Consider the following 12,558-nt stretch of genomic DNA (forward strand, 5'->3'; position numbering starts at 1 on the left):
TGGTTTAACTCAACCCTTCCAATCATCACACCCAGCCCCCCGAGAATAAGCTCTGGACCAGGAGAGGAATTTGGAATTCTAGGATCTCACTAGAACTGCATTTAAATTTAACTTACCATTAGAGAATACTTACCACTATTATTTGAATTTTGATTATAAAAACTAAGAAGTAAATACCATCCTTCCATTTCTCTCGGGAAAAACACATTTTCTTGCAAACAGGTAGAATTCCATACCTGTTTTCTTTGCCATTCTGGATTACTGAATGTCTATCAGCTGTAGTTCTTTCACTGCAAACGTAAGTATTCCGTCGCGTCATTCCACCCGATGCCGTATTACTCTATTTAAAAAAAAGGGCATTTTGGTCTTAAACGATTTAGTAAGTATGATACAACAGGGAAAAAAAATCCTATTTAAATAAACGTGAGTACTTGGTCTTTAAATAAACCTGAATTATTAATGGGCTTCCCAGGTGGCTCAGTGGTAAAGAATCCACATGCCAATGCAGGAGATGCAGGTTTGAGAAGGTCCCCTGGAGAAGGAAATGGCAACCCACTCCAGTATTCTTGCTAGGGAAATCCCATGGACAGAGGAGCCCGAAGGGCTACAGTCCAAGGGGTCACAAAAGAGTCAAACAAGACTTAGCAACTAAACTACAACAAAGTATTAACAGCACTAGGCACTAGATCAGAAAAGAAGAGAAAGGCAGCAACCTCTACCCTCTTTCCTACCTTCCAGTACCCCTGCAATAATGAAAAATGGCTGTGGAAAAGTGACTTTGAAAAGCTGGCTATAATAATCTATAGAGTAATAACTCATGGATTATTTAAAATGAAGCAGGAAGGTAGAGAAATTCACTTTTTAAAAGGTAATAATTTCAAATTAAAACATTAAAAAGCAAGGATTATAAGGTAAATATACAAATGAAACAAAAACTTAAAAATATCAGAATTAACACTGCAAAACTATTAGAAAAAAATAAAAAAAAAAAATGAAACAGATAAATCTGCATGATCTTGGATCTGACAAGAGATTCAGATATGTCACACAGGGCAAAGGACAGAACAGACATTTTTCCAACGAAGGCCTACTAATGGCCAATAACCATGTGAAAAGATGCTGAATACCACTGGTCATTTAGGAAATGCAAATCCAATCCACAATGAGTACCACTTCACATGCACTAGGAGAGGTACAATCAAAAAGAAAACTAGAAAATAACAAATATGGCAAGAATGTGGAGAAACAAGGACGTGAATATGTAAGGACGTAAAAAAGTGCCGCTGTGGTACACAAACTTGTACACAAACGCTTACAGCAACATTATTTATAATAACCAAAGGGTAGGAACACACTCAATGTCCATCGACAGATAAGGAGATAAACTGTGGTGTATATAAAAAGGAATGAATTCATCCAACAACTTGGATGAAACTTGAAAATATTATGGTGAGTGAAGGAAGTCAGACACAAAAGGCTTGTGTAAGTGCACTTATATGAAATGTCCAGAAGAGGCACATCTACCAGGAGAGAAAGAGGTTAGTGGCTGCAGGGGCTGGAGGAGGGCGGACTGGGGAGGAACTCCTCAATGAGCACAGGGCGTTCTGCGGTGTTTGCGAACTAGAGAGGCAGAGGCTGAACATGCATCAGATGCGCCGAATAAATGCTTCAAATGGTTAACTGTATGTAGGGGAACTTTACGTGAACTTCACATCAATTTTTAAAAGTTAAATACTTTCAAAAATTTAAAAAAAAGGAGAACAAAAGTCACGGCACAACTTTTATCATATAATTTAAAAAAAAGATTAAAAGGATCCACCTTTACCACATTAGCAGGTCGTGTATAAGGAAACTCTGAAGACAAATGGGAGAAAATTAAAGCAACATACTTTTTTCCTTTATAAATAAATATGAGTGGCTAATAATGCTTGGGATATATTTTCAAAAGAGGATGTGCTGATGAGCAGAGCCAAGGAACAGACGTTATGAAGGCAAGGAACAAGTTTCTTTAAGGCTGGATTTAAACTGCAGGGCTATGGAATGATGATTGAAGTCGAAATAAAAAGCCTTTCCATACAGTGTTTATTCTGATGAAGCACAAGGTCAGTGGACAGAGCAGACAAGACTCTCCGGGCTCCTGTATGAGCCCCTCCCCAGAACAGGACAAGGGAGCTGCACAGTGTGGGATCCTGACTCTGGAGTTTCTTTAGGGTTGGAGGAAGGCTGTGTCACTGTTAACTTTCAGGGAAAATGTGATTACAGGATATCCTTAAAATTGTTCATTCTCTGCAAATTCTTATCAAAATTACTTTTGGAGTCTTCCATTAAATAAATAAGTCATGGGGATGCAATATACAGCATGGTGACTATAGTTAGTAAAACTATATTGTATATTTGGAAGTTTATGACCAACCTAGGAGAAGGCAATGGCACCCCACTCCAGTTCTCTTGCCTGAAAACTTCCATGGACAGAGGAGCCTGGTAGGCTGCAGTCCAAGGGGTCGCTAAGGGTCAGACATGACTAAGCAACTTCACTTTCCCTTTTCACTTTCATGCATTGGAGAAGGAAATGGCAACCCACTCCAGTGTTCTTGCGTGGAGAATCCCAGGGACGGGGGAGCCTGGTGGGCTTCCGTCTATGGGGTTGCACAGAGTCGGACACGACTGAAGCGACGCAGCAGCAGACAGCATATTGAAAAGCAGAGCCATTACTTTCCCAACAAAGGTCCGTCTAGTCAAGGCTATGGTTTTTCCTGTGGTCATGTATGGATGTGAGAGTTGGACTGTGAAGAAGGCTGAGCGCCAAAGAATTGATGCTTTTGAACTGTGGTGTTGGAGAAGACTCTTGAGAGTCCCTTGGACTGCAAGGAGATCCAACCAGTCCATTCTGAAGGAGATCAGCCCTGGGATTTCTTTGGAAGGAATGATGCTAAAGCTGAAACTCCAGTACTTTGGCCACCTCATGCGAAGAGTTGACTCACTGGAAAAGACTCTGATGCTGGGAGGGATCGGGGGCAGGAGGAGAAGGGGACGACAGGGGATGAGATGGCTGGATGGCATCACTGACTCGATGGACGTGGGTGTCAGTGAACTCTGGGAGTTAGTGATGGACAGGGAGGCCTGGCGTGCTGCGATTCATGGGGTCGCAAAGAGTCAGACACGACGGAGCGAATGAACTGAACTGAAGAGAATAAACATAAGAAGTTCTCATTACAAGTAAAAAAAATTCTGTAGAGTGCTAAGAAGAGTGATTATTTTTTTAGCTCAGAGAACACATTTCAATCCATGAAAAGTTTCTGAACCTGAACAGATTCAATTTAACAAACACCACCTAATCTCTAGGGAGATTTTGTTAAGTGCAGGAATGAAGAGCTGGATTTAGGTCAGTAGTATAATTTTGGACAATTACCTAACTTTTCTTTGATTTCTTCACCTTAAGATTCAGCTGACACATGGAAAAGCACTCGGCAAAGCACTCGGCAGGGTCCCTGGCACAAGGTTAGGGCTCAGTCAATGTTCTGTATTGACAGAGCCCTGTGACATGCTGGGCAAACACCGTGTTCCTGCCTTGCAGTCAGACCTCACAGCGTCCTGGACAGAATCCGCCGGCTGTGACCGCCTGTCTGCACTGTCACCGCTGCTTTTATTGATTTCCTGTCAGACTGTGCGGTCTTTGCATCTCTCAGACATTTCTGAAGTACCCAGAAACAGCCCCTGACATGAAGGATCTCATCCAGTGGGATGGCGTGCATGCAATAAGAAACATCTGCAACAAAGCTAGTGATCCCAACAGGGCGACACTGTACACGGGGACCCAGGGGGCAGGGCTTTGTAGGCAGAGAAGGACAGAGGAGCAAAACGTCTCGTCATTTCAGTCCTACACTCCCAGGCAGGCCATACAGCCCAGCAACACTTACACTAGGGACAGTGGAGCTCTTCTTCCGTTCAGGGATATCCGCCTTGTTAGGATTACTTGCGTTCCCGAGCATGGGACTGGCTGGAGCAATCCCCTTTCCTCCAGCAGCACTGGCGCCCGGTTTCCGGGAGGGAACTCCGTCTTCTTTGAGGTCACTGTCTGCAGTGCTGGTCTGACTCCTTTTTGGATATGCCACAACTGAAGGAATAGCTGGTCCAGCTAAAATAAAGAATTCACTTTTTAAAATTCAGAGTATGTTATCTTCTGAATATTTTTAAAGTTTTATATTTTATCTTATGAAAATAAACTTTATAAGATGATCCAAGATTTCTATTCATGTAATATAAAACAGTAAAATCTTCTAAGATGATTCCCATTCATGTATGCTTTCCCTATGCAATGAATTCAATTTTAAAACTTTACTTACTAGTCCTCAACTTTCTAAAAGTGTTTTTTTTTTTTTTTTTTTAATTAGTAAGCTTATATAGCTGTCCTGAAACATCTTCACAGGATGTTCCTGGACAGATAAGTATGCACACACATCATGCAGAATAACTGCTTCACCTGGTACATCTGAGTGAATCTCATCCTTTTTGTACAAGAGATGCCTTCACCTTTTGGAAAAGAACAGTACAGATTTACAGGCCATTTCTTCTGACACTTTATCTTGCATCTTTTTTAAAGCACTCATGCTCGTCTAGATAAACAGGAATTTGAGTCGATGAGGAAAGGCAGCACAAGCAGAGGAAAGCATGTTCCTCATGCAAGTGACTGGGAGGGCACGGGGTGTGGGTACCGCAGCTCACGCCTGCTCCCAGGAGGGCGCTTAGGGACATCATCCAGAGACTGTGGTGGCACAGGAGAGCTGGCGTTCAAAGGATTTTGGAAATGAACAAGGTAACTTGCATGTTCATCATATATAATGTCCAGTGGTAATCTTAAGACACAGCACCAAATGCTCAACATTTATGTTGAAAAAAGATTTTTATATACTTAGGTCGGTTAATGGATGGAAGGGGAAGGGAGGGACTATGAGTTTGCGTCACTGTCCTCTGACTATACACACAGGATGGGCAAACAACAAGGCCTTACTGTACAGCAAAGGGAACTATAGTCAATATCTTGAGATAAACCATAATGGAAAAGAGTATAAAAAAGAGTGTATATTTATGTATAACTGAGTATACATAAATACATTCTGTACAGCAGAAATTAACACAACATTGCAAATCAACTATCTTTCAATAGAAAAATAAATCAATAAAAAAATAGGATGAAGTGGGGTACAGAAAAGCTACCTCTTGGACAAAAATCTAAATGGTAAACCTAGAGAATTCCCGGGCAGTCCAGTGGTTAGGACACTGCACTTTCACTGCCAAGGACTCGGGTTCTATTCCTGGGTGGGGAACTAAGATTCCACAAGCCACTCAGTTTGACCAAGAAATAATAAATATATAAACAGTAAATTTATTTGGAAATGAATTAAAAATGAACCGAGATTTGATTTCACTTATGGGAAGAGAATAATTAAGCTCCCAGTTTGGCAATTTTAACATATAAAACAAAGAATCAGCCAAATGTAGGATGATACTACCCTTAATACTTATTTTTATTCTCACTATCATGATACATCCAATGACATTCTAAACCTTTACGGTTACTATATCAATTTGTTTTGAACATCTATTATTTTGATTAAGAAAATAAATTTCTTTTCATTTTAGGATTTGAGATTGTGCGTGGAGATGGTTGTTGATACAGCCTACTGACTCCATTCCTTCAAACCGCTCCAGCTTTACTTGCATTGTGTGCAGTGTATTCAGTTCTACACACTTTAATCACACGTAGACTCATGTGTTCACCCTCTGCCACGACACAGAACAGTTCTGTCTCAAGGATTTTGAGGGCAACCCTTCACAGCCACCTCTATTCCGCAAGTCCCTTTCCTAAATCCTGGCCAATCTGTTCTCACCTCTGTAATTTCCTCATTTCAAGAATGTTATATAAATAGAGTCAATGCAACCTTCTGAGATTGTTTCCCCCTACTCAGCATAACTCCCCCAAGATCCTTCCAAACTGCTATATTTATCAACAATTTGCTCCTTTTCATTGCTGAGGAGTGTCCCATGGTGTGTTTCATATCACACAAAAAAGTAACTGTTCCTTTTTAATCTTTTAGGGGCAAAGGGGGGTGTACTGCGCAGCTTTCCAGATCTTAGTTCCTTAACCAGGAACTGAATCTGTGCCATGAAAGTGCCTAGAGTCTTAACTAACCACTGGACCACCAGGGAATTCCCCCAAATATGACTTTTATGTACTCAAATTTTTTAAGTCTTTTCTTTTGAGGCTTTTAGTGTTTGGGGCCATAGTTGAAAAGACCTTAACAAGTCCAAATTACAAAGAAATTATTTCATCTTTTTAACATTTTTCTGGTTTCTGTTTATGTATTTACATCTTCATTTCAACTGGAATCCACCCTTGTGTAGGATGTGAGAAATGGATGCAGTTTTTTTTTCTTCTGATCACTACCAACTACCCCAATACCATTTATTAATAGAATAGTGAGTCTTCAGCCTTTTTTTTTTTAAATAAAAGAATCCCTTACACATCTGATGAAGTGCTCCCTTCCAAGGAAAAAATATACACACGTGGCAGCAGGGTGGGGGGCTGTTCACACAGGGGACCCAAACGAAAAACACAAAGAAAATTTGTTACAATTTTACAGAAGCAGGCATATCTAAGTCAGTGGCATTGAGAGCTAGAGGACAAGAGGAGAGATGAGGGTGGGAGGCCGAGCTGGACTGGCCAGGCTGCCTGCCACACCTGGATGTGCTTTGCGAGACCTCAGTACTTGGAACCTAGCCCATTCTCGGCACTTATATGAACAGTGCTAGAGGCATAATCAATTCTTCTTTTATTGCTGACCACTATCTTCATCCCCAAAGAGAGTAAAAAAGAATATGGAATCGGGTCTGTGATCTGTGTACAGAATTTCCTGATATGTTCCTTTGTGAATTTTTTTTTAGTATTAAAGGCTCCAAGAAGGCAGGATGATCATTACTATACAAGCACCACTACCGAGGCAATGGTGGACTAGTGGACCGAGCCCCTGAGCCAGGGACCAGGAGTGCTGGATCCTGTTTCAAGCACTTCCACTTCCATTTAACCTCAGAAGACCTGGTGAGCAATCTTGACCTATTTCTTTATTGCCAATATGGGGGGGTTTGGTGATCTCTTTTTAGCTCAAAAATCTTCTGAGCTGGGAAAAAGGGCATTACTAATCCAGACAGATTTTGCTTAAGTAAGAATGAACTTACTAAGACAGTTATTAGGGATATGAGAAAACTAATACCAGGTTTCTTCCAGAATTTAGAACAATTCTCTTTATTTAAATTCAGAGCAACACGTAGGCATTTCGCTAATTGCTTTGTACGTAGTACACAGAAAAACCCCTCCTTGCTAGCAACTAATATGAACACAAAAGACTGACACCCAGATCAACGCTTGATTTACAAATGCCATCTGCAAAATTCTGGCATCAGACAGGCTCTGAGCTCTCAGTTACAGCCTGGAAAACAGCAGACGTGCAGACAGCTTACTGACAGCATCAGTACAATGTGCTGCTTCAGCCTAAACCACAGAGAGGCACTGGCAGCAGGAAGAGAAATGGAAACCAAGCAAACGGGCATCACTTTCGGCACAAAGCCAAAGCTGTAGACACCTGGAATACTCTGTGCAGTTCTAAGCGCCAGCTCTCAAGGTGGAAGAACATAGGAGGACAAAGCCCAGGGAAGGGAAGTGAACTGAACAAAGAAATGAACGAGGATTCCACGTGAGGATGTATTTTTAAAAGTCAGGACTAGGCCAACATAAATTTGTGCACTGGAATTAAAAGAATTAACACGTGAATAAATGCACATCTGCTAGAGTCTCTGGATTCCAACAAATGGGACTGACTTGAAGGCAGAATAATTGTCACGTGTGGTAAGCATCCTTTTGGGTCCTAAGTCTCATGAAAGATTCACTCTATGGTGAAAATGTAAGAGTGAGGGTGTTTAGACACACAGACAGTTAAGAGTGCGGTCGAGAATGACATGAGTCAAAAATTTAAACCAATTAAGGCAAAACTGGTGTACTATACATTTTCCAGGGCTGTGCTGTCCACTGTGGTAGCCACTGGCCACATGCGGCTTTATAAATTTAACTTCGACAAAACTGAAAATCACTTTCTCGGTTCAAGTGCCTGATAAATTCCCATGTGGCTCAGGTTTCTACCCAGCCAGGCCTTAGTCAACCCAAGACTAAGTGTACCAAGGAGTGTACCAAGTTGAGTGTACCTTGGTACACTGAGTGTACCAAGGACTGCTTTGCAAGACATGCTAAGAAGGGCAATCAAGCAACCTTAACCCCAGGAGGCCATAAGCAAAAGGATGCTTGGCAATGTCAGGAGGCCTCTTGGTTAACGGGAGGCCTGGAACACGCTGGAACGATCTCAAACTTACTCACCGTGGTCACTGTAACGCCTCTGCTTCTGGCTTGAAGAGACACTTCTCTGCACTTTGTGGTGAGGAGACTGGCCAGTGCTGTTGTTGAGGTCACTGCTTGGCCTAACCTTAGCAAGTGAAAGATTGCTGCTAGAACTGGAATCACTAGCATCCAGCTAAGAGAAAATGAGAAAAACAGAGCAAACCACAACACGAGCCCAAATGGTTTATTATGAAACTAAACTTCTCATAACACACAAACCTCTTACAAATTGTTCATTTAGAGAGAAAAACCACAGTGTACAAAAGAGACACCCTAAACTCAGGCAATAGTATTTTTCTGACTACTGGAAAAATTCACACAAGGATAGATATTTATGTTCTTCAAGGCTTTTTCAAAAAACTAAAAATGCTCTATTTCATCTGATACTTTACACCATTTTAAAACTATTACTGACTACATAGGTTAACTTAACAAAAGCCAAGTTATTAAAGTTTATTATCTTAAAGCTAAAATAGTAGCTCATAATAGTCATAGGAGGTAAATCTGAAGGTAATTTGAAGTCATTTGAAGGTAGATTTAAAAATATTATCAATGTTATACACACTAAAAAAAAACAAAACTAATTATTACATGAGCTAATAATTCACAAAAAGGATATTATACATTTTTATCTGGTTATACTTACCTCTGAAGATTTTCTCCCCAACAATAAATATGTAGCTGTGATTTCATCATATTTCATCTTACTAAGAGATTCTTGAATTTCTTCTTGTGTATATCCCATTCCCACCATAATATCTAAAAGAAGGGCATAATACAGTTTACAGGTTTCCTTTGGTTAAGAAATCATTACATTACAGGGTAAACTAATTTCCTTTATTTGACTGAAAAGATCACACATTGTTCTAACATAAATGGGCAGTTGGCTTATTTCTGAGTTACTGAGTACTATTACAGGGCCTGCAGATAACTTCCTAAATATGACAAAACATATTAGCTGCTTCATGTAACCTATATTTATCCCCGTTATAATCCCCGTTTTGGTGGGTTATGTCCCACTCTTGTGATCCCATGGACTGTAGCCCACCAGGCTTCTCTGTCCACGGGATATTCCAGGCAGGAACAGTGGAGCAATTTGCCATTTCCTTCTCCAGGGGATCTTCCCAACCCAGGGATTAAACCTGGGTCTCCTGCACTGCAGGCAGACTGTTTACTGACTGAGCTACCAGGGAAGCCCATCCCTGTCTTAGGTGTACACATATAAGTGAAGGGAAAAGTGCACACATGCACACACACCAGCATGCAGGCACAGAGTAATTACCTATTCTTTTCTGGTCTGAGATGTCCAGTTCTGGTTCAACAAACGGTTTCAGCTCATCATCCTCATGCCCTGCGTTGATCCACCTGTCCTTCATGATTTGCTGAAAGGTGAACTGGGTCGTTAGCAGTATAAATGAAGCATTCTGATAATCACAATATTTAGGGAAATTTATTCTCAACATTTCATCAATTATGGTTCAAACGATAACTTTTTTTAAAAATGTCTCAATCTTGTTTTAAAAAAAAAAAACCAAAAAACCCAGGATAGTATTCAATATGTCATACAAACTAAGCAAAATTCTAAAAATACGTTTAAAAACTCTCCACAGTTGTTCTTTATTCCACTTATGTGATTACCTCTAGAGTGCCTCGTTTTATTGGATTTAGCACCAGGAAACGTTTGAGAAGGTTTTCACAGTCTGTGGACATGTAGAAAGGGATTCTGTATTTCCCTCTTAATACTCGCTCTCTCAGTTCCTTTGGGGAGGTAGAGAGGAAAGAAAACTACTAAGTCAACTTTTAGGTTAAAAAAGAACCCAACTCCTCCACTGAAACAACACTGACACGTTAACTCTTATCATTTGACAAAATCCTTTAAGCTTTCTGAAGAACAAGGATGCAACTGCCTCATATACCTTTAGGTTCTGCCCATCAAAGGGCAGCGACCCGCTGACTAGAGTGTAAAGAATGACGCCGAGGCTCCACACGTCCACTTCCGGCCCATCGTATTTCTTGCCCTGGAAGAGCTCTGGGGCCGCATACGGAGGACTGCCACAAAACGTATCCAGTTTACTGCCAACAGTAAATTCATTGCTAAAACCAAAGTCAGCTATTTTAATGTTCATATCAGCATCTAACAATAGATTTTCAGCCTAGAGGGAAAACATCAAGACAAAAATGAAATTTAACAAAAAAATATAGTGAACTGTGAGAGAATTAGGCATTGCAATAAAACCTTTTTGTAATGATATAAACTTAATATACCCTAATGAATAAGAAAACATTCTTTCTAGAGAGGGAAAAAAAGGAGATAATTCAGAATCCCTAATGTTCTAGCATTAACAACCAACAAGAGGTGCACGGTACAGTGGTCCCTCGGTCTTCTGAGGGCACTGGCTCGGACCCCGTGGACACCATCCTCCACCATCATATAAAATGGTCCAGCCAGCCAGCCCTCCTAAGCCACAGATGCAGAACCTGGGGGTATGGGGGCCCAACTGTATAGATCAATTCCAGCACCAATTTAAACAGCAAATGTTCATGACAAAACAATATTGGAAAAGCTTATTCAGCTAAGAATAAGGGGCTTTTAAAAAACAGATCCTTCTAAGTATCCTTTTCAATGGACAGTCACATTTTACAAACACTGCTAAATAAGGTGTATAATGGCTATTACTGAGAAGAGGGGCATCCTAAACTTCATTTAAGACAGAGATCCCAGTCACGCCTGCTTGTCTTAAGAGACATTTATCACGTGGCAATTATACACCAGGTGTTGTATTAGTGTCTGGATGCACAGACAGACAGGGTCCTGCCCTCAGAAAGCTCACAGTTTACAAAGGGAGGGGAGGAAAAACCTGCAGCTATACTCCAGGCCCTCAGTGCTGTGACCGAGAAGAGGGGAGTGGTGGGCCTGGCACTGAGAGGTGCGGTCTGGCTTCCTAACCAGATGGACTGAACCACTCACTGCGAGGATTAGGTGATGGCAGTGGGTGTGTCAACGTGAGGGATTTCAAGCACAGTAACAGTCTGAAAACCCAGAGGGTGAGAGAGAACACGGTTTGCTCAAGAAACTGAAAGGCAGGGTACGGTAGAGAAGGCTGCGGACACGGCTATGGCTGAATTACAAATGGCTAAGCGACTTATTTAAGTCTGAATTTGGCAATAAGGAGTTCATGATCTGGGCCACAGTCAGCTCCTGGTCTTATTTTTGTTGACTGTATAGAGCTTCTCCATCTTTGGCTGCAAAGAATATAATCAATTTGGTTTCGGTGTTGACCATCTGGTGATGTCCATGTGTAGAGTCTTCTCTTGTGTTGTTGGAAGAGGGTGTTTTCTGTGACCAGTGCGTTCTCTTGGCAAAACTCTATTAGTCTTTGCCCTGCTTCATTCTGTATTCCAAGGCCAAATTTGCCTGTTACTCCAGGTGTTTCTTAACCTCCTACTTTTGCATTCCAGTTCCCTCTAATGATGGCATCGGGTCCCATCACTTCATGGGAAATAGATGGGGAAACAGTGGAAACAGTGTCAGACTTTATTTTTTTGGGCTCCAAAATCACTGCAGATGGTGACTGCAGCCATGAAATTAAAAGACGCTTACTCCTTGGAAGAAAACTTATGACCAACCTAGATAGCATGATGAAAAGCAGAGACATTACTTTGCCAACAAAGGTCTGTCTAGTCAAGGCTATGGTTTTTCCTGTGGTCATGTATGGATGTGACAGTTGGACTGTGAAGAAGGCTGAGCGCCGAAGAATTGATGCTTTTGAACTGTGGTGTTGGAGAAGACTCTTGAGAGTCCCTTGGACTGCAAGGAGATCCAACCAGTCCATTCTGAAGGAGATCAGCCCTGGGATTTCTTTGGAAGGAATGATGCTAAAGCTGAAACTCCAGTACTTTGGCCATCTCATGCGAAGGTGGCCCCCAACCCCTCCCCAGCATCACAGTCTTTTCCAATGAGTCAATAGGAGAAGGGGATGACAGAGGATGAGATGGCTGGATGGCATCACTGACTCGATGGACCTGAGTCTGAGTGAACTCTGGGAGTTGGTGATGGACAGGGAGGCCTGGCGTGCTGCGATTCATGGGGTTGCAACAAGTCGAACACGATTGAG

General features: G+C 41.5%; 1 protein-coding gene across 14 annotated transcripts in view; it reads right to left on the bottom strand.

Moving 5' to 3' along the window:
- Positions 1–12,558, bottom strand: part of MARK3 (microtubule affinity regulating kinase 3) — a 114,807-nt gene that overhangs the window by 15,383 nt on the left and 86,866 nt on the right. For 11 of the 14 annotated variants that reach the window (XM_044932892.1, XM_025271144.2, XM_025271140.2 and 8 more), the window contains 7 exons: positions 10,360–10,596; positions 10,082–10,201; positions 9,726–9,825; positions 9,090–9,202; positions 8,423–8,576; positions 3,918–4,135; positions 237–340 (listed from right to left, as the gene is read on the bottom strand). In XM_044932892.1, the coding sequence (XP_044788827.1) occupies positions 237–340; positions 3,918–4,135; positions 8,423–8,576; positions 9,090–9,202; positions 9,726–9,825; positions 10,082–10,201; positions 10,360–10,596 (1,046 nt within the window). The remainder of the gene's footprint in view (positions 1–236; positions 341–3,917; positions 4,136–8,422; positions 8,577–9,089; positions 9,203–9,725; positions 9,826–10,081; positions 10,202–10,359; positions 10,597–12,558) is intronic. The other 3 variants (XM_025271145.2, XM_025271143.2, XM_025271137.2) reach the window with 1 other exon arrangement.

Source organism: Bubalus bubalis, chromosome 20 (genome assembly GCF_019923935.1).
Source record: "Bubalus bubalis isolate 160015118507 breed Murrah chromosome 20, NDDB_SH_1, whole genome shotgun sequence".
Classification (NCBI taxonomy): Eukaryota; Metazoa; Chordata; class Mammalia; order Artiodactyla; family Bovidae; genus Bubalus; species Bubalus bubalis.